Source organism: Watersipora subatra, chromosome 4 (genome assembly GCF_963576615.1).
Source record: "Watersipora subatra chromosome 4, tzWatSuba1.1, whole genome shotgun sequence".
Lineage (NCBI taxonomy): Eukaryota > Metazoa > Bryozoa > Gymnolaemata > Cheilostomatida > Watersiporidae > Watersipora > Watersipora subatra.
Window position 1 is genome coordinate 30,275,648 of NC_088711.1, and position 22,077 is coordinate 30,297,724.

At 42.2% G+C, this 22,077-nt stretch overlaps 1 protein-coding gene across 3 annotated transcripts in view; it reads right to left on the reverse strand.

Moving 5' to 3' along the window:
• LOC137393309 (ectonucleoside triphosphate diphosphohydrolase 3-like) overlaps positions 1 to 22,077 on the reverse strand; it is a 129,671-nt gene that overhangs the window by 94,866 nt on the left and 12,728 nt on the right. Inside the window, exon 2 of one of the 3 annotated variants that reach the window (XM_068079800.1) lies at positions 20,070 to 20,140. The exons of the other annotated variants lie outside the window; for them this stretch is intronic. Coding sequence (XP_067935901.1) covers positions 20,070 to 20,089 — 20 coding nt within the window. The 5' untranslated portion in view covers positions 20,090 to 20,140. The remainder of the gene's footprint in view (positions 1 to 20,069; positions 20,141 to 22,077) is intronic. 3 annotated transcript variants of the gene reach the window in all.

The following is a 22,077-nucleotide window of genomic DNA, read 5'->3' on the forward strand; positions in this document are numbered from 1 at the left end:
GTCTACTAGTAGGAAGAGCTGGTAATAGCTACCCTCATCATAATGTCTACTAGTAGGAAGAGCTGGTAACAGCTAACCTCATCATAATGTCTGCAAGTAGGAAGAGCTGGTAACAGCTACCCTCATCATAATGTCTGCTAGTAGGAAGAGCTGGTAACAGCTACCCTCATAATGTCTACTAGTAGGAAGAGCTGGTAACAGCTACCCTCATCATAATGTCTACTAGTAGGAAGAGCTGGTAATAGCTACCCTCATCATAATGTCTACTAGTAGGAAGAGCTGGTAACAGCTACCCTCATCATAATGTCTGCTAGTAGGAAGAGCTGGTAACAGCTACCCTCATCATAATGTCTGCTAGTAGGAAGAGCTGGTAATAGCTACCCTCATCATAATGTCTACTAGTAGGAAGAGCTGGTAATAGCTACCCTCATCATAATGTCTACTAGTAGGAAGAGCTGGTAGCAGCTACCCTCATCATAATGTCTGCTAGTAGGAAGAGCTGGTAGCAGCTACCCTCATCATAATGTCTACTAGTAGGAAGAGCTGGTAACAGCTACCCTCATCATAATGTCTACTAGTAGGAAGAGCTGGTAGCAGCTACCCTCATCATAATGTCTGCTAGTAGGAAGAGCTGGTAACAGCTACCCTCATCATAATGTCTGCTAGTAGGAAGAGCTGGTAACAGCTACCCTCATAATGTCTACTAGTAGGAAGAGCTGGTAACAGCTACCCTCATCATAATGTCTACTAGTAGGAAGAGCTGGTAATAGCTACCCTCATCATAATGTCTACTAGTAGGAAGAGCTGGTAACAGCTACCCTCATCATAATGTCTGCTAGTAGGAAGAGCTGGTAACAGCTACCCTCATAATGTCTACTAGTAGGAAGAGCTGGTAACAGCTACCCTCATCATAATGTCTACTAGTAGGAAGAGCTGGTAATAGCTACCCTCATCATAATGTCTACTAGTAGGAAGAGCTGGTAACAGCTACCCTCATCATAATGTCTGCTAGTAGGAAGAGCTGGTAACAGCTACCCTCATAATGTCTACTAGTAGGAAGAGCTGGTAATAGCTACCCTCATCATAATGTCTACTAGTAGGAAGAGCTGGTAACAGCTAACCTCATCATAATGTCTGCAAGTAGGAAGAGCTGGTAACAGCTACCCTCATCATAATGTCTGCTAGTAGGAAGAGCTGGTAACAGCTACCCTCATAATGTCTACTAGTAGGAAGAGCTGGTAACAGCTACCCTCATCATAATGTCTACTAGTAGGAAGAGCTGGTAATAGCTACCCTCATCATAATGTCTACTAGTAGGAAGAGCTGGTAACAGCTACCCTCATCATAATGTCTGCTAGTAGGAAGAGCTGGTAACAGCTACCCTCATCATAATGTCTGCTAGTAGGAAGAGCTGGTAATAGCTACCCTCATCATAATGTCTACTAGTAGGAAGAGCTGGTAATAGCTACCCTCATCATAATGTCTACTAGTAGGAAGAGCTGGTAGCAGCTACCCTCATCATAATGTCTGCTAGTAGGAAGAGCTGGTAGCAGCTACCCTCATCATAATGTCTACTAGTAGGAAGAGCTGGTAACAGCTACCCTCATCATAATGTCTACTAGTAGGAAGAGCTGGTAACAGCTACCCTCATCATAATGTCTACTAGTAGGAAGAGCTGGTAGCAGCTACCCTCATCATAATGTCTGCTAGTAGGAAGAGCTGGTAGCAGCTACCCTCATCATAATGTCTACTAGTAGGAAGAGCTGGTAATAGCTACCCTCATCATAATGTCTACTAGTAGGAAGAGCTGGTAACAGCTACCCTCATCATAATGTCTGCTAGTAGGAAGAGCTGGTAATAGCTACCCTCATCATAATGTCTACTAGTAGGAAGAGCTGGTAGCAGCTACCCTCATCATAATGTCTACTAGTAGGAAGAGCTGGTAGCAGCTACCCTCATCATAATGTCTGCTAGTAGGAAGAGCTGGTAGCAGCTACCCTCATCATAATGTCTGCTAGTAGGAAGAGCTGGTAACAGCTACCCTCATCATAATGTCTACTAGTAGGAAGAGCTGGTAACAGCTACCCTCATCATAATGTCTGCTAGTAGGAAGAGCTGGTAATAGCTACCCTCATCATAATGTCTGCTAGTAGGAAGAGCTGGTAGCAGCTACCCTCATCATAATGTCTACTAGTAGGAAGAGCTGGTAACAGCTAACCTCATCATAATGTCTACTAGTAGGAAGAGCTGGTAATAGCTACCCTCATCATAATGTCTACTAGTAGGAAGAGCTGGTAACAGCTACCCTCATCATAATGTCTACTAGTAGGAAGAGCTGGTAACAGCTAACCTCATCATAATGTCTACTAGTAGGAAGAGCTGGTAATAGCTACCCTCATCATAATGTCTACTAGTAGGAAGAGCTGGTAACAGCTACCCTCATCATAATGTCTGCAAGTAAGAAGAGCTGGTAACAGCTACCCTCATCATAATGTCTACTAGTAGGAAGAGTTGGTAATAGCTACCCTCATCATAATGTCTACTAGTAGGAAGAGCTGGTAACAGCTACCCTCATCATAATGTCTACTAGTAGGAAGAGCTGGTAACAGCTACCCTCATCATAATGTCTACTAGTAGGAAGAGCTGGTAACAGCTAACCTCATCATAATGTCTACTAGTAGGAAGAGCTGGTAATAGCTACCCTCATCATAATGTCTACTAGTAGGAAGAGCTGGTAGCAGCTACCCTCATCATAATGTCTACTAGTAGGAAGAGCTGGTAACAGCTACCCTCATCATGTCTACTAGTAGGAAGAGCTGGTAACAGCTAACCTCATCATAATGTCTACTAGTAGGAAGAGCTGGTAGCAGCTACCCTCATCATAATGTCTACTAGTAGGAAAAGCTGGTAACAGCTACCCTCATCATAATGTCTACTAGTAGGAAGAGCTGGTAACAGCTACCCTCATCATAATGTCTGCTAGTAGGAAGAGCTGGTAGCAGCTACCCTCATCATAATGTCTGCAAGTAAGAAGAGCTGGTAACAGCTAACCTCATCATAATGTCTGCTAGTAGGAAGAGCTGGTAACAGCTACCCTCATCATAATGTCTACTAGTAGGAAGAGCTGGTAACAGCTACCCTCATCATAATGTCTGCTAGTAGGAAGAGCTGGTAACAGCTACCCTCATCATAATGTCTACTAGTAGGAAGAGCTGGTAACAGCTACCCTCATCATAATGTCTACTAGTAGGAAGAGCTGGTAACAGCTACCCTCATCATAATGTCTACTAGTAGGAAGAGCTGGTAACAGCTACCCTCATCATAATGTCTACTAGTAGGAAAAGCTGGTAACAGCTACCCTCATCATAATGTCTACTAGTAGGAAGAGCTGGTAATAGCTACCCTCATCATAATGTCTACTAGTAGGAAGAGCTGGTAACAGCTACCCTCACCATAATGTCTGCTAGTAGGAAGAGCTGGTAACAGCTACCCTCATCATAATGTCTGCAAGTAGGAAGAGCTGGTAACAGCTACCCTCATCATAATGTCTACTAGTAGGAAGAGCTGGTAATAGCTACCCTCATCATAATGTCTACTAGTAGGAAGAGCTGGTAACAGCTACCCTCACCATAATGTCTACTAGTAGGAAGAGCTGGTAGCAGCTACCCTCATCATAATGTCTGCTAGTAGGAAGAGCTGGTAACAGCTACCCTCATCATAATGTCTACTAGTAGGAAGAGCTGGTAACAGCTACCCTCATCATAATGTCTACTAGTAGGAAGAGCTGGTAACAGCTACCCTCATCATAATGTCTACTAGTAGGAAGAGCTGGTAATAGCTACCCTCATCATAATGTCTACTAGTAGGAAGAGCTGGTAACAGCTACCCTCACCATAATGTCTGCTAGTAGGAAGAGCTGGTAACAGCTACCCTCATCATAATGTCTACTAGTAGGAAGAGCTGGTAACAGCTACCCTCATCATAATGTCTACTAGTAGGAAGAGCTGGTAACAGCTACCCTCATCATAATGTCTACTAGTAGGAAGAGCTGGTAACAGCTACCCTCATCATAATGTCTACTAGTAGGAAGAGCTGGTAACAGCTACCCTCATCATAATGCCTACTAGTAGGAAAAGCTGGTAATAGCTACCCTCATCATAATGTCTACTAGTAGGAAGAGCTGGTAGCAGCTACCCTCATCATAATGTCTGCAAGTAAGAAGAGCTGGTAACAGCTACCCTCACCATAATGTCTACTAGTAGGAAGAGCTGGTAACAGCTACCCTCATCATAATGTCTACTAGTAGGAAGAGCTGGTAACAGCTACCCTCATCATAATGTCTACTAGTAGGAAGAGCTGGTAATAGCTACCCTCATCATAATGTCTACTAGTAGGAAGAGCTGGTAACAGCTACCCTCATCATAATGTCTACTAGTAGGAAGAGCTGGTAGCAGCTACCCTCATCATAATGTCTACTAGTAGGAAGAGCTGGTAACAGCTACCCTCATCATGTCTACTAGTAGGAAGAGCTGGTAACAGCTAACCTCATCATAATGTCTACTAGTAGGAAGAGCTGGTAATAGCTACCCTCATCATAATGTCTACTAGTAGGAAGAGCTGGTAACAGCTACCCTCATCATAATGTCTGCAAGTAAGAAGAGCTGGTAACAGCTACCCTCATCATAATGTCTACTAGTAGGAAGAGCTGGTAACAGCTACCCTCATAATGTCTACTAGTAGGAAGAGCTGGTAACAGCTACCCTCATCATAATGTCTACTAGTAGGAAGAGCTGGTAACAGCTACCCTCATCATAATGTCTACTAGTAGGAAGAGCTGGTAGCAGCTACCCTCATCATCATGTCTGCTAGTAGGAAGAGCTGGTAACAGCTACCCTCATCATAATGTCTGCAAGTAGGAAGAGCTGGTAACAGCTACCCTCATCATAATGTCTACTAGTAGGAAGAGCTGGTAATAGCTACCCTCATCATAATGTCTACTAGTAGGAAGAGCTGGTAACAGCTACCCTCATCATAATGTCTACTAGTAGGAAGAGCTGGTAGCAGCTACCCTCATCATAATGTCTGCTAGTAGGAAGAGCTGGTAACAGCTACCCTCATCATAATGTCTACTAGTAGGAAGAGCTGGTAACAGCTACCCTCACCATAATGTCTACTAGTAGGAAGAGCTGGTAATAGCTACCCTCATCATAATGTCTGCTAGTAGGAAGAGCTGGTAGCAGCTACCCTCATCATAATGTCTACTAGTAGGAAGAGCTGGTAACAGCTACCCTCACCATAATGTCTGCTAGTAGGAAGAGCTGGTAGCAGCTACCCTCATCATAATGTCTACTAGTAGGAAGAGCTGGTAACAGCTACCTCATCATAATGTCTGCTAGTAGGAAGAGCTGGTAATAGCTACCCTCATCATAATGTCTACTAGTAGGAAGAGCTGGTAACAGCTACCCTCATCATAATGTCTACTAGTAGGAAGAGCTGGTAACAGCTACCCTCATCATAATGTCTGCTAGTAGGAAGAGCTGGTAACAGCTACCCTCATCATAATGTCTGCTAGTAGGAAGAGTTGGTAACAGCTACCCTCATCATAAAGTCTGCTAGTAGGAAGAGCTGGTAACAGCTACCCTCATCATAATGTCTGCAAGTAGGAAGAGCTGGTAACAGCTACCCTCATCATAATGTCTGCTAGTAGGAAGAGCTGGTAATAGCTACCCTCATCATAATGTCTGCTAGCAGGAAGAGCTGGTAACAGCTACCCTCATCATAATGTCTACTAGTAGGAAGAGCTGGTAACAGCTACCCTCATCATAATGTCTACTAGTAGGAAGAGCTGGTAATAGCTACCCTCATCATAATGTCTACTAGTAGGAAGAGCTGGTAATAGCTACCCTCATCATAATGTCTGCTAGTAGGAAAAGCTGGTAACAGCTACCCTCATCATAATGTCTACTAGTAGGAAGAGCTGGTAACAGCTACCCTCATCATAATGTCTACTAGTAAGAAGAGCTGGTAACAGCTACCCTCATCATAATGTCTGCAAGTAGGAAGAGCTGGTAACAGCTACCCTCATCATAATGTCTACTAGTAGGAAGAGCTGGTAACAGCTACCCTCATCATAATGTCTACTAGTAGGAAGAGCTGGTAATAGCTACCCTCATCATAATGTCTACTAGTAGGAAGAGCTGGTAATAGCTACCCTCATCATAATGTCTGCTAGTAGGAAAAGCTGGTAACAGCTACCCTCATCATAATGTCTACTAGTAGGAAGAGCTGGTAACAGCTACCCTCATCATAATGTCTACTAGTAAGAAGAGCTGGTAACAGCTACCCTCATCATAATGTCTGCTAGTAGGAAAAGCTGGTAACAGCTACCCTCATCATAATGTCTACTAGTAGGAAGAGCTGGTAACAGCTACCCTCATCATAATGTCTACTAGTAGGAAGAGCTGGTAACAGCTACCCTCATCATAATGTCTACTAGTAGGAAGAGCTGGTAACAGCTACCCTCATCATAATGTCTACTAGTAGGAAGAGCTGGTAACAGCTACCCTCATCATAATGTCTACTAGTAGGAAGAGCTGGTAATAGCTACCCTCATCATAATGTCTACTAGTAGGAAGAGCTGGTAACAGCTACCCTCATCATAATGTCTGCTAGTAGGAAGAGCTGGTAACAGCTACCCTCATCATAATGTCTACTAGCAGGAAGAGCTGGTAACAGCTACCCTCATCATAATGTCTGCTAGTAGGAAGAGCTGGTAATAGCTACCCTCATCATAATGTCTACTAGTAGGAAGAGCTGGTAGCAGCTACCCTCATCATAATGTCTACTAGTAGGAAGAGCTGGTAATAGCTACCCTCATCATAATGTCTGCTAGTAGGAAGAGCTGGTAACAGCTACCCTCATAATGTCTACTAGTAGGAAGAGCTGGTAACAGCTACCCTCATAATGTCTACTAGTAGGAAGAGCTGGTAATAGCTACCCTCATCATAATGTCTACTAGTAGGAAGAGCTGGTAACAGCTAACCTCATCATAATGTCTGCTAGTAGGAAGAGCTGGTAACAGCTACCCTCATCATAATGTCTGCTAGTAGGAAGAGCTGGTAATAGCTACCCTCATCATAATGTCTACTAGTAGGAAGAGCTGGTAACAGCTACCCTCACCATAATGTCTGCAAGGAGGAAGAGCTGGTAACAGCTACCCTCATCATAATGTCTGCTAGTAGGAAGAGCTGGTAACAGCTACCCTCATCATAATGTCTGCTAGTAGGAAGAGCTGGTAACAGCTACCCTCATAATGTCTACTAGTAGGAAGAGCTGGTAATAGCTACCCTCATCATAATGTCTACTAGTAGGAAGAGCTGGTAACAGCTAACCTCATCATAATGTCTGCTAGTAGGAAGAGCTGGTAACAGCTACCCTCATCATAATGTCTGCAAGTAGGAAGAGCTGGTAACAGCTACCCTCATCATAATGTCTGCTAGTAGGAAGAGCTGGTAACAGCTACCCTCATCATAATGTCTGCTAGTAGGAAGAGCTGGTAACAGCTACCCTCATAATGTCTACTAGTAGGAAGAGCTGGTAATAGCTACCCTCATCATAATGTCTACTAGTAGGAAGAGCTGGTAACAGCTAACCTCATCATAATGTCTGCAAGTAGGAAGAGCTGGTAACAGCTACCCTCATCATAATGTCTGCTAGTAGGAAGAGCTGGTAACAGCTACCCTCATAATGTCTACTAGTAGGAAGAGCTGGTAACAGCTACCCTCATCATAATGTCTACTAGTAGGAAGAGCTGGTAATAGCTACCCTCATCATAATGTCTACTAGTAGGAAGAGCTGGTAACAGCTACCCTCATCATAATGTCTGCTAGTAGGAAGAGCTGGTAACAGCTACCCTCATCATAATGTCTGCTAGTAGGAAGAGCTGGTAATAGCTACCCTCATCATAATGTCTACTAGTAGGAAGAGCTGGTAATAGCTACCCTCATCATAATGTCTACTAGTAGGAAGAGCTGGTAGCAGCTACCCTCATCATAATGTCTGCTAGTAGGAAGAGCTGGTAACAGCTACCCTCATCATAATGTCTGCTAGTAGGAAGAGCTGGTAACAGCTACCCTCATAATGTCTACTAGTAGGAAGAGCTGGTAACAGCTACCCTCATCATAATGTCTACTAGTAGGAAGAGCTGGTAATAGCTACCCTCATCATAATGTCTACTAGTAGGAAGAGCTGGTAACAGCTACCCTCATCATAATGTCTGCTAGTAGGAAGAGCTGGTAACAGCTACCCTCATAATGTCTACTAGTAGGAAGAGCTGGTAATAGCTACCCTCATCATAATGTCTACTAGTAGGAAGAGCTGGTAACAGCTAACCTCATCATAATGTCTGCAAGTAGGAAGAGCTGGTAACAGCTACCCTCATCATAATGTCTGCTAGTAGGAAGAGCTGGTAACAGCTACCCTCATAATGTCTACTAGTAGGAAGAGCTGGTAACAGCTACCCTCATCATAATGTCTACTAGTAGGAAGAGCTGGTAATAGCTACCCTCATCATAATGTCTACTAGTAGGAAGAGCTGGTAACAGCTACCCTCATCATAATGTCTGCTAGTAGGAAGAGCTGGTAACAGCTACCCTCATCATAATGTCTGCTAGTAGGAAGAGCTGGTAATAGCTACCCTCATCATAATGTCTACTAGTAGGAAGAGCTGGTAATAGCTACCCTCATCATAATGTCTACTAGTAGGAAGAGCTGGTAGCAGCTACCCTCATCATAATGTCTGCTAGTAGGAAGAGCTGGTAGCAGCTACCCTCATCATAATGTCTACTAGTAGGAAGAGCTGGTAACAGCTACCCTCATCATAATGTCTACTAGTAGGAAGAGCTGGTAACAGCTACCCTCATCATAATGTCTACTAGTAGGAAGAGCTGGTAGCAGCTACCCTCATCATAATGTCTGCTAGTAGGAAGAGCTGGTAGCAGCTACCCTCATCATAATGTCTACTAGTAGGAAGAGCTGGTAATAGCTACCCTCATCATAATGTCTACTAGTAGGAAGAGCTGGTAACAGCTACCCTCATCATAATGTCTGCTAGTAGGAAGAGCTGGTAATAGCTACCCTCATCATAATGTCTACTAGTAGGAAGAGCTGGTAGCAGCTACCCTCATCATAATGTCTACTAGTAGGAAGAGCTGGTAGCAGCTACCCTCATCATAATGTCTGCTAGTAGGAAGAGCTGGTAGCAGCTACCCTCATCATAATGTCTGCTAGTAGGAAGAGCTGGTAACAGCTACCCTCATCATAATGTCTACTAGTAGGAAGAGCTGGTAACAGCTACCCTCATCATAATGTCTGCTAGTAGGAAGAGCTGGTAATAGCTACCCTCATCATAATGTCTGCTAGTAGGAAGAGCTGGTAGCAGCTACCCTCATCATAATGTCTACTAGTAGGAAGAGCTGGTAACAGCTAACCTCATCATAATGTCTACTAGTAGGAAGAGCTGGTAATAGCTACCCTCATCATAATGTCTACTAGTAGGAAGAGCTGGTAACAGCTACCCTCATCATAATGTCTACTAGTAGGAAGAGCTGGTAACAGCTAACCTCATCATAATGTCTACTAGTAGGAAGAGCTGGTAATAGCTACCCTCATCATAATGTCTACTAGTAGGAAGAGCTGGTAACAGCTACCCTCATCATAATGTCTGCAAGTAAGAAGAGCTGGTAACAGCTACCCTCATCATAATGTCTACTAGTAGGAAGAGTTGGTAATAGCTACCCTCATCATAATGTCTACTAGTAGGAAGAGCTGGTAACAGCTACCCTCATCATAATGTCTACTAGTAGGAAGAGCTGGTAACAGCTACCCTCATCATAATGTCTACTAGTAGGAAGAGCTGGTAACAGCTAACCTCATCATAATGTCTACTAGTAGGAAGAGCTGGTAATAGCTACCCTCATCATAATGTCTACTAGTAGGAAGAGCTGGTAGCAGCTACCCTCATCATAATGTCTACTAGTAGGAAGAGCTGGTAACAGCTACCCTCATCATGTCTACTAGTAGGAAGAGCTGGTAACAGCTAACCTCATCATAATGTCTACTAGTAGGAAGAGCTGGTAGCAGCTACCCTCATCATAATGTCTACTAGTAGGAAAAGCTGGTAACAGCTACCCTCATCATAATGTCTACTAGTAGGAAGAGCTGGTAACAGCTACCCTCATCATAATGTCTGCTAGTAGGAAGAGCTGGTAACAGCTACCCTCATCATAATGTCTACTAGTAGGAAGAGCTGGTAACAGCTACCCTCATCATCATGTCTACTAGTAAGAAGAGCTGGTAACAGCTACCCTCATCATAATGTCTGCTAGTAGGAAGAGCTGGTAACAGCTACCCTCATCATAATGTCTACTAGTAGGAAGAGCTGGTAACAGCTAACCTCATCATAATGTCTACTAGTAGGAAGAGCTGGTAACAGCTACCCTCATCATAATGTCTACTAGTAGGAAGAGCTGGTAACAGCTACCCTCATCATAATGTCTACTAGTAGGAAGAGCTGGTAGCAGCTACCCTCATCATAATGTCTGCTAGTAGGAAGAGCTGGTAGCAGCTACCCTCATCATAATGTCTGCTAGTAGGAAGAGCTGGTAACAGCTACCCTCATAATGTCTACTAGTAGGAAGAGCTGGTAACAGCTACCCTCACCATAATGTCTACTAGTAGGAAGAGCTGGTAACAGCTACCCTCATCATAATGTCTACTAGTAGGAAGAGCTGGTAATAGCTACCCTCATCATAATGTCTGCAAGTAGGAAGAGCTGGTAATAGCTACCCTCATCATAATGTCTACTAGTAGGAAGAGCTGGTAGCAGCTACCCTCATCATAATGTCTGCTAGTAGGAAGAGCTGGTAATAGCTACCCTCATCATAATGTCTACTAGTAGGAAGAGCTGGTAACAGCTAACCTCATCATAATGTCTACTAGTAGGAAGAGCTGGTAATAGCTACCCTCATCATAATGTCTACTAGTAGGAAGAGCTGGTAACAGCTACCCTCATCATAATGTCTACTAGTAGGAAGAGCTGGTAATAGCTACCCTCATCATAATGTCTGCTAGTAGGAAGAGCTGGTAGCAGCTACCCTCATCATAATGTCTACTAGTAGGAAGAGCTGGTAACAGCTACCCTCACCATAATGTCTGCTAGTAGGAAGAGCTGGTAGCAGCTACCCTCATCATAATGTCTACTAGTAGGAAGAGCTGGTAACAGCTACCCTCATCATAATGTCTGCTAGTAGGAAGAGTTGGTAACAGCTACCCTCATCATAATGTCTGCTAGTAGGAAGAGCTGGTAACAGCTACCCTCATCATAATGTCTGCTAGTAGGAAGAGCTGGTAATAGCTACCCTCATCATAATGTCTGCTAGTAGGAAGAGCTGGTAACAGCTACCCTCATCATAATGTCTACTAGTAGGAAGAGCTGGTAGCAGCTACCCTCATCATAATGTCTGCTAGTAGGAAGAGCTGGTAGCAGCTACCCTCATCATAATGTCTGCTAGTAGGAAGAGCTGGTAGCAGCTACCCTCATCATAATGTCTGCAAGTAAGAAGAGCTGGTAACAGCTAACCTCATCATAATGTCTGCTAGTAGGAAGAGCTGGTAATAGCTACCCTCATCATAATGTCTACTAGTAGGAAGAGCTGGTAACAGCTACCCTCATCATAATGTCTGCTAGTAGGAAGAGCTGGTAACAGCTACCCTCATCATAATGTCTGCTAGTAGGAAGAGCTGGTAACAGCTACCCTCATCATAATGTCTACTAGTAGGAAGAGCTGGTAGCAGCTACCCTCATCATAATGTCTGCTAGTAGGAAGAGCTGGTAACAGCTACCCTCATCATAATGTCTACTAGTAGGAAGAGCTGGTAGCAGCTACCCTCATCATAATGTCTACTAGTAGGAAGAGCTGGTAGCAGCTACCATCATCATCATGTCTGCTAGTAGGAAGAGCTGGTAGCAGCTACCCTCATCATAATGTCTGCAAGTAGGAAGAGCTGGTAGCAGCTACCCTCATCATAATGTCTGCAAGTAGGAAGAGCTGGTAATAGCTACCCTCATCATAAAGTCTGCTAGTAGGAAGAGCTGGTAATAGCTACCCTCATCATAATGCCTACTAGTAGGAAGAGCTGGTAACAGCTACCCTCATCATAATGTCTACTAGTAGGAAGAGCTGGTAACAGCTACCCTCATCATAATGTCTGCAAGTAGGAAGAGCTGGTAATAGCTACCCTCATCATAAAGTCTGCTAGTAGGAAGAGCTGGTAATAGCTACCCTCATCATAATGCCTACTAGTAGGAAGAGCTGGTAACAGCTACCCTCATCATAATGTCTACTAGTAGGAAGAGCTGGTAACAGCTACCCTCATCATAATGTCTGCTAGTAGGAAGAGCTGGTAACAGCTACCCTCATCATAATGTCTACTAGCAGGAAGAGCTGGTAACAGCTACCCTCATCATAATGTCTGCTAGTAGGAAGAGCTGGTAATAGCTACCCTCATCATAAAGTCTGCTAGTAGGAAGAGCTGGTAACAGCTACCCTCATCATAATGTCTACTAGCAGGAAGAGCTGGTAACAGCTACCCTCATCATAATGTCTGCTAGTAGGAAGAGCTGGTAACAGCTACCCTCATCATAATGTCTACTAGTAGGAAGAGCTGGTAACAGCTACCCTCATCATAATGTCTGCTAGTAGGAAGAGCTGGTAATAGCTACCCTCATCATAATGTCTACTAGTAGGAAGAGCTGGTAGCAGCTACCCTCATCATAATGTCTACTAGTAGGAAGAGCTGGTAACAGCTACCCTCATCATAATGTCTGCTAGTAGGAAGAGCTGGTAGCAGCTACCCTCATCATAATGTCTGCAAGTAAGAAGAGCTGGTAACAGCTAACCTCATCATAATGTCTGCTAGTAGGAAGAGCTGGTAACAGCTACCCTCATCATAATGTCTACTAGTAGGAAGAGCTGGTAACAGCTACCCTCATCATAATGTCTGCTAGTAGGAAGAGCTGGTAACAGCTACCCTCATCATAATGTCTGCTAGTAGGAAGAGCTGGTAACAGCTACCCTCATCATAATGTCTACTAGTAGGAAGAGCTGGTAACAGCTACCCTCATCATAATGTCTACTAGTAGGAAGAGCTGGTAACAGCTACCCTCATCATAATGTCTACTAGTAGGAAGAGCTGGTAACAGCTACCCTCATCATAATGTCTACTAGTAGGAAGAGCTGGTAACAGCTACCCTCATCATAATGTCTACTAGTAGGAAGAGCTGGTAACAGCTACCCTCATCATAATGTCTACTAGTAGGAAGAGCTGGTAGCAGCTACCCTCATCATAATGTCTGCAAGTAAGAAGAGCTGGTAACAGCTACCCTCATCATAATGTCTACTAGTAGGAAGAGCTGGTAACAGCTACCCTCATCATAATGTCTACTAGTAGGAAAAGCTGGTAACAGCTACCCTCATCATAATGTCTACTAGTAGGAAGAGCTGGTAATAGCTACCCTCATCATAATGTCTACTAGTAGGAAGAGCTGGTAACAGCTACCCTCACCATAATGTCTGCTAGTAGGAAGAGCTGGTAACAGCTACCCTCATCATAATGTCTGCAAGTAGGAAGAGCTGGTAACAGCTACCCTCATCATAATGTCTACTAGTAGGAAGAGCTGGTAATAGCTACCCTCATCATAATGTCTACTAGTAGGAAGAGCTGGTAACAGCTACCCTCACCATAATGTCTACTAGTAGGAAGAGCTGGTAGCAGCTACCCTCATCATAATGTCTGCTAGTAGGAAGAGCTGGTAACAGCTACCCTCATCATAATGTCTACTAGTAGGAAGAGCTGGTAACAGCTACCCTCATCATAATGTCTACTAGTAGGAAGAGCTGGTAACAGCTACCCTCATCATAATGTCTACTAGTAGGAAGAGCTGGTAATAGCTACCCTCATCATAATGTCTACTAGTAGGAAGAGCTGGTAACAGCTACCCTCACCATAATGTCTGCTAGTAGGAAGAGCTGGTAACAGCTACCCTCATCATAATGTCTACTAGTAGGAAGAGCTGGTAACAGCTACCCTCATCATAATGTCTACTAGTAGGAAGAGCTGGTAACAGCTACCCTCATCATAATGTCTACTAGTAGGAAGAGCTGGTAACAGCTACCCTCATCCTAATGTCTACTAGTAGGAAGAGCTGGTAACAGCTACCCTCATCATAATGCCTACTAGTAGGAAAAGCTGGTAATAGCTACCCTCATCATAATGTCTACTAGTAGGAAGAGCTGGTAGCAGCTACCCTCATCATAATGTCTGCAAGTAAGAAGAGCTGGTAACAGCTACCCTCACCATAATGTCTACTAGTAGGAAGAGCTGGTAACAGCTACCCTCATCATAATGTCTACTAGTAGGAAGAGCTGGTAACAGCTACCCTCATCATAATGTCTACTAGTAGGAAGAGCTGGTAATAGCTACCCTCATCATAATGTCTACTAGTAGGAAGAGCTGGTAACAGCTACCCTCATCATAATGTCTACTAGTAGGAAGAGCTGGTAGCAGCTACCCTCATCATAATGTCTACTAGTAGGAAGAGCTGGTAACAGCTACCCTCATCATGTCTACTAGTAGGAAGAGCTGGTAACAGCTAACCTCATCATAATGTCTACTAGTAGGAAGAGCTGGTAATAGCTACCCTCATCATAATGTCTACTAGTAGGAAGAGCTGGTAACAGCTACCCTCATCATAATGTCTGCAAGTAAGAAGAGCTGGTAACAGCTACCCTCATCATAATGTCTACTAGTAGGAAGAGCTGGTAACAGCTACCCTCATAATGTCTACTAGTAGGAAGAGCTGGTAACAGCTACCCTCATCATAATGTCTACTAGTAGGAAGAGCTGGTAACAGCTACCCTCATCATAATGTCTACTAGTAGGAAGAGCTGGTAGCAGCTACCCTCATCATCATGTCTGCTAGTAGGAAGAGCTGGTAACAGCTACCCTCATCATAATGTCTGCAAGTAGGAAGAGCTGGTAACAGCTACCCTCATCATAATGTCTACTAGTAGGAAGAGCTGGTAATAGCTACCCTCATCATAATGTCTACTAGTAGGAAGAGCTGGTAACAGCTACCCTCATCATAATGTCTACTAGTAGGAAGAGCTGGTAGCAGCTACCCTCATCATAATGTCTGCTAGTAGGAAGAGCTGGTAACAGCTACCCTCATCATAATGTCTACTAGTAGGAAGAGCTGGTAACAGCTACCCTCACCATAATGTCTACTAGTAGGAAGAGCTGGTAATAGCTACCCTCATCATAATGTCTGCTAGTAGGAAGAGCTGGTAGCAGCTACCCTCATCATAATGTCTACTAGTAGGAAGAGCTGGTAACAGCTACCCTCACCATAATGTCTGCTAGTAGGAAGAGCTGGTAGCAGCTACCCTCATCATAATGTCTACTAGTAGGAAAAGCTGGTAACAGCTACCCTCATCATAATGTCTACTAGTAGGAAGAGCTGGTAACAGCTACCCTCATCATAATGTCTGCTAGTAGGAAGAGCTGGTAACAGCTACCCTCATCATAATGTCTACTAGTAGGAAGAGCTGGTAACAGCTACCCTCATCATCATGTCTACTAGTAAGAAGAGCTGGTAACAGCTACCCTCATCATAATGTCTGCTAGTAGGAAGAGCTGGTAACAGCTACCCTCATCATAATGTCTACTAGTAGGAAGAGCTGGTAACAGCTAACCTCATCATAATGTCTACTAGTAGGAAGAGCTGGTAACAGCTACCCTCATCATAATGTCTACTAGTAGGAAGAGCTGGTAGCAGCTACCCTCATCATAATGTCTACTAGTAGGAAGAGCTGGTAGCAGCTACCCTCATCATAATGTCTGCTAGTAGGAAGAGCTGGTAGCAGCTACCCTCATCATAATGTCTGCTAGTAGGAAGAGCTGGTAACAGCTACCCTCATAATGTCTACTAGTAGGAAGAGCTGGTAACAGCTACCCTCACCATAATGTCTACTAGTAGGAAGAGCTGGTAACAGCTACCCTCATCATAATGTCTACTAGTAGGAAGAGCTGGTAATAGCTACCCTCATCATAATGTCTGCAAGTAGGAAGAGCTGGTAATAGCTACCCTCATCATAATGTCTACTAGTAGGAAGAGCTGGTAGCAGCTACCCTCATCATAATGTCTGCTAGTAGGAAGAGCTGGTAATAGCTACCCTCATCATAATGTCTACTAGTAGGAAGAGCTGGTAACAGCTAACCTCATCATAATGTCTACTAGTAGGAAGAGCTGGTAATAGCTACCCTCATCATAATGTCTACTAGTAGGAAGAGCTGGTAACAGCTACCCTCATCATAATGTCTACTAGTAGGAAGAGCTGGTAATAGCTACCCTCATCATAATGTCTGCTAGTAGGAAGAGCTGGTAGCAGCTACCCTCATCATAATGTCTACTAGTAGGAAGAGCTGGTAACAGCTACCCTCACCATAATGTCTGCTAGTAGGAAGAGCTGGTAGCAGCTACCCTCATCATAATGTCTACTAGTAGGAAGAGCTGGTAACAGCTACCCTCATCATAATGTCTGCTAGTAGGAAGAGTTGGTAACAGCTACCCTCATCATAATGTCTGCTAGTAGGAAGAGCTGGTAACAGCTACCCTCATCATAATGTCTGCTAGTAGGAAGAGCTGGTAATAGCTACCCTCATCATAATGTCTGCTAGTAGGAAGAGCTGGTAACAGCTACCCTCATCATAATGTCTACTAGTAGGAAGAGCTGGTAGCAGCTACCCTCATCATAATGTCTGCTAGTAGGAAGAGCTGGTAGCAGCTACCCTCATCATAATGTCTGCTAGTAGGAAGAGCTGGTAGCAGCTACCCTCATCATAATGTCTGCAAGTAAGAAGAGCTGGTAACAGCTAACCTCATCATAATGTCTGCTAGTAGGAAGAGCTGGTAATAGCTACCCTCATCATAATGTCTACTAGTAGGAAGAGCTGGTAACAGCTACCCTCATCATAATGTCTGCTAGTAGGAAGAGCTGGTAACAGCTACCCTCATCATAATGTCTGCTAGTAGGAAGAGCTGGTAACAGCTACCCTCATCATAATGTCTACTAGTAGGAAGAGCTGGTAGCAGCTACCCTCATCATAATGTCTGCTAGTAGGAAGAGCTGGTAACAGCTACCCTCATCATAATGTCTACTAGTAGGAAGAGCTGGTAGCAGCTACCCTCATCATAATGTCTACTAGTAGGAAGAGCTGGTAGCAGCTACCCTCATCATAATGTCTGCTAGTAGGAAGAGTTGGTAACAGCTACCCTCATCATAATGTCTGCTAGTAGGAAGAGCTGGTAACAGCTACCCTCATCATAATGTCTGCTAGTAGGAAGAGCTGGTAATAGCTACCCTCATCATAATGTCTATTAGTAAGAAGAGAGTGTAATAGAAGTGTCGATATTACTAGCCAGAGGCTGCATCTCTAATTTTTGACGCCACCCGCTAGTACAGATGTTATATGCACGACTGCCCCAAATTATAGTTTCCCTAAAGCTACCCTCAGCAAAATCTAAAGGTACGATTATTTATTATTATCTAAAGGCTACGATCAGCAAAATCTACAGGTAACGATTATTTCATTTATTCTGACCAAAATCACGAAATGAACAAAAAGACAGAACTATTCGGCCAAACTTCATAAAATTGTCTTGAGCTGTGCGTGTACACTGAAATCGTTGACGAAACACTTTTAATTGGCTAAACAAATTATTAGCTAGCAAGATTCTAGCAGCTTTTACAATTTATATAATCCAGGACAGGTATTAAGGCACACAATAACTCGCAACTCGACATAGTACATACGATGGACTGCCTAGATCGTGCTATTGTTGATTCTTTATTATTCAGACGCCATGATTACAAATCATTTCTTTTTTAATCATAACAACTTCTTTTTAGCAGCAAAAGTTTTGTTGTAAAAGGTGCTGCCATCTTTAGCGCAATCAAGTCAGTTGCATCGTAATTACATGTACTTGCATTTCGCGTGTCTCAGACTATAAAAATTGCCAAACCTGCTAGAATTGTGCTCACTAAAAATTTGTTTAGCCAATTAAAAGCGTTTCGTCGACGATTTCAGTGTGCATGCACAGCTTAGACAATTTTGCGAATTTAGGCCGTATAAATCCGCGTTTCCCGTTCATTTCGTGATTTCGGTCAAAATTAATGAAGAAATCGTTACATGTGGCCGTAGCTTTACGGAGGTGCTCATGTGAAGGGCAGCTGTCCGTATGACTAGTAATACTACTATACCCACTGCCAACTTCATACGCTGGTAGGCTTTAGACTGATTTCTGTATGCAGGCTGTGTACTTTTGCTGTTTCTCCCAAATGTAAACTAAAAAGTTTACTTGCAACCAAATTCGCATTACAGTTATTTGGTATCATAGATATAGTAACCCCTAGATATGAGCATAATCAAAATAAGTGTAGCCTATAAATAGCCTGACACACTGTCATGGTGATGTGTAGAGTGACTTAGCTTATCTATGAATTCCTATTGACTTGACACCAATACCTGCACAATTTTGCCATAGTTTGTGCATCTGAGACGGCATATTTTATTGAAAATATATAAAACTTATCTAATGACATTGGATGAGAAAGGCAAGAATCTTAGACGCACGGTAATGGATAATACCAATGAGTTAGAAGCTTATATATCATTGATAATAGAAGATAATAAATAAAAGAGTGTAAAAATAAAGTAATAAATCCAAAGAGTGGCCAAATAGAAACTAAACTACTACCAAACTAATGAATCAAATGAGATTTAGAAGCGGGTAAGCTGGATCACTGTATTAAACACCCATTAGACATGACTGAAAATAACTAGACGAGATAGTTTTTGTCTAAGGTTGGTTGAACTAGATTCCTGCTTCGAAGCGGCGTAGTGTATTCTGATTTTAATATAGCGATTTACTATAATAGTTTTGAGTAGATTGGTAGCATGCATTGTGCATGTGAACCCTTGATTGAGGTTATGTAACAGTGTTGGGCCGGTATTGGGTTATCCGCTCTTACCGATACCGAGGGATTCTCGGTATCCGAGGAAACCAATCATTTTCGGTGTCAGCTAGGTATCCGCGGCCGGTTTAATATGATCGGTATTTATCCGTAAAAGCCTACCGGTAAATGGTTATACGGATATCCAGAGAAATTTTTAAAATGCTTCATGACGAACATGCTAATCTCAGCACGCATTGGCGGGCAAATTCAACGAAAATTTCCACGCTTACTGTATCTACTATTATATTACGTTACATTGATAATGCTACCAGCCTAGAAAGGTTTTGTGAGTTCTCCAAAGATGGGAGGATGTATAAAGATTAAAGACTCTAACGGGACTGGACTCTAATTGGATTGCGTATAATTATGTGATTACATTACCTGATTACAATATGTGATGGTAAGATTTTTGTAAACTGTTTCAGTATATTTAACAAAGAGAGCCCATTGCCATTATCTATCTGTTCTTTATTATAAACAGCGTTTGTATCAATAACTATATTTTTAATAGAATAAACAATAAAAAAATCTATCATGAAAATTATATTTCCATCTTACTTTTCTTTTTTTGGCTTTCTAAAACAAGGAGTCTCTTTGCCGTAACTATATACTGCTGACTAAAGAATGTTTTTTTTGCACAGCTACTTTTTGCACAACGATAAAAATTGTTCGAGACAGTTATGATTTAAAGTTTAAACCATTTAAAGACACACTGATAACCACATACCGAACAATAGTACCGTCAATGCAACCTTATTCGTCGAAATATTTTCACAAATATAGGCCTACTTCACACATTCAATAAAGCCATGTCATTGTTCTTACGCGTCTATTTTATCGTCATTGTAAATGCTGACACTTTTAGCAGTGATATCTTATATATCCTATCTTATATTCTATGACGTAAAAATTCATTTAATATTTTAGCCTTACCTCGAAGGAGTACATATCATTGTCTGATAATCATGATGAGCCTGTTGGTCCCTTGTGATAATCGAAAAGTGCTGCAAAAATTATTTGCGAAGTATTGGGTCACATGATCAGATTACGACTTGCTGATTAGACCAGGCCGAAACAAAACTGTAAAGTTGCGAGCATCTACCCTAGGACACTTATGTATTCATCTAACTTTCGCGTTTTCGCGGTGTCATCCTCTCGCGAAAATTTAATGAGCGAAACTAAACTATCATAACGAACGAACGAGCAAAAACGTGAAGTTAAATAGCTTTGTTCATTGATATCCACAATAAAATCGTCATATTAGAAATGCAGGCAAATTTCGTCTGTGGTTGGGATCAATGGGAAATTTCTGGTAAACTCATTATAGCTAATACACCAACTGAGCAGCATGGCAAAGCAAATTAAGATTATATCAGTTTATTCACCGAATTTGTAACTGATGAAGATGAAAGTCTGGTAGGTGAAGTCATAAAATTGCAGAATAATTATTGTAGTGATGAATTTTATTACCCACCAAAAACAATATCAACCCTCATCAGGTCCAACCACATTTATCTCCTCCACTGCCAGCCATGTACAAATTCACTACCGGCCCAGTGCCAGCCATTTTACCGAAATTGCCGATATTGCTTCATGGTATGTATACAGTTTTTTTCAAGTTTTACTTTAATTGTCTGCATAATCACGAAAATCTAAATTGGCTATTATTTCATCAACAACTAATTACCTGTTTTATGACTCGCGTGGGGTAGTTAATGAATTCACAGAAAAATGTTCGTTTTTAGATTAGAAATTCTCAAACAAAAGTTTAAAATTGCTTCGTTGTTTTAGGCTGATTTTATAGAGAAATCTTCGGACAACACAGTCAATTTCATAATACACTTAAAGACCGTGGGTTATGTGGTCAACAAATAATAAAATCAAGTTACCAGACAATTGCTGAGAAAGTCCAAAAATGCGTTTATGGCAGTGGCCCCTAGAAAACGCATAAATGCGTTTATGGCAGCGTAAGGGTTATACAGTTTTGGTTGTGAAGTTGGTTGTTACCTATCTATTTTCTTCTTCTTGGTATTCGAGTGTGAAAGTCACGGCGGGAGGGACCTAGACATCATTGATAGTCTAAGAAACAAATGGCAGCAAGTGATCAAATTGAATTGCCGATCTCACCCACACATTTCAACCTTTGGTTTACAAATACGAACTAGTCCCAAATTGAATTTTTTTCTTATTAGCAAACTGGACCTGAGGAATGTAATCTGCTTTTTCCACTGCATTTATTTTCACATCACTATATTTTCGTACTCATCAGAGCCGCGAAATTAAGTTGCAGCGAAATTTTATTTTGTGTGCTACTCACGAAACTAAATACTAGCGAAATATAAGTGTCCTAGGGTATATTTGATACGGGGGTCTTCGGTAAAACCCGAAGTGTTTGTCATAAACTAGTGCTACAATAAGTTTTATATTGAGCTTTTTATTGGCCTTTCAATTCATGAGAACATCCGTGACAAGACAATAAATAAATATCATGACTACGTTATCGAAATAGAGAAATTCGAATCTACAGCGGCTTTTCATTATTGAGCTTTTAAGAGCTTGTAATCACATTTCCACATTTGGCACCTACAACACAAGTAAGACAGAGTAAGAGTAAGACATGGTGAATCTTTTGATACCAAATAACTGTAATGTGAATTTTGTTGCAAGTCAACTCTCATTACTGTTATTATTACTGTTATTACTCTCGTAACAGTCACTTTAAAATGTTAGCATCATAGTATCATTTAACTATTGACTCTTTCGTGCCCGCAAGTATAAAAACTATGTTGTCAAAATCATAACGAAGATGTCAGCGGTAACCAGAGGTGGTGGGTATATGTATAATCCAGAAATGAACTGATGCGACAAACCTAGCATGCAAAATAAGAAACCGTTCCATTTCCATCCCTCCACGATCAATGGCAGCGTTAAACACAGATTA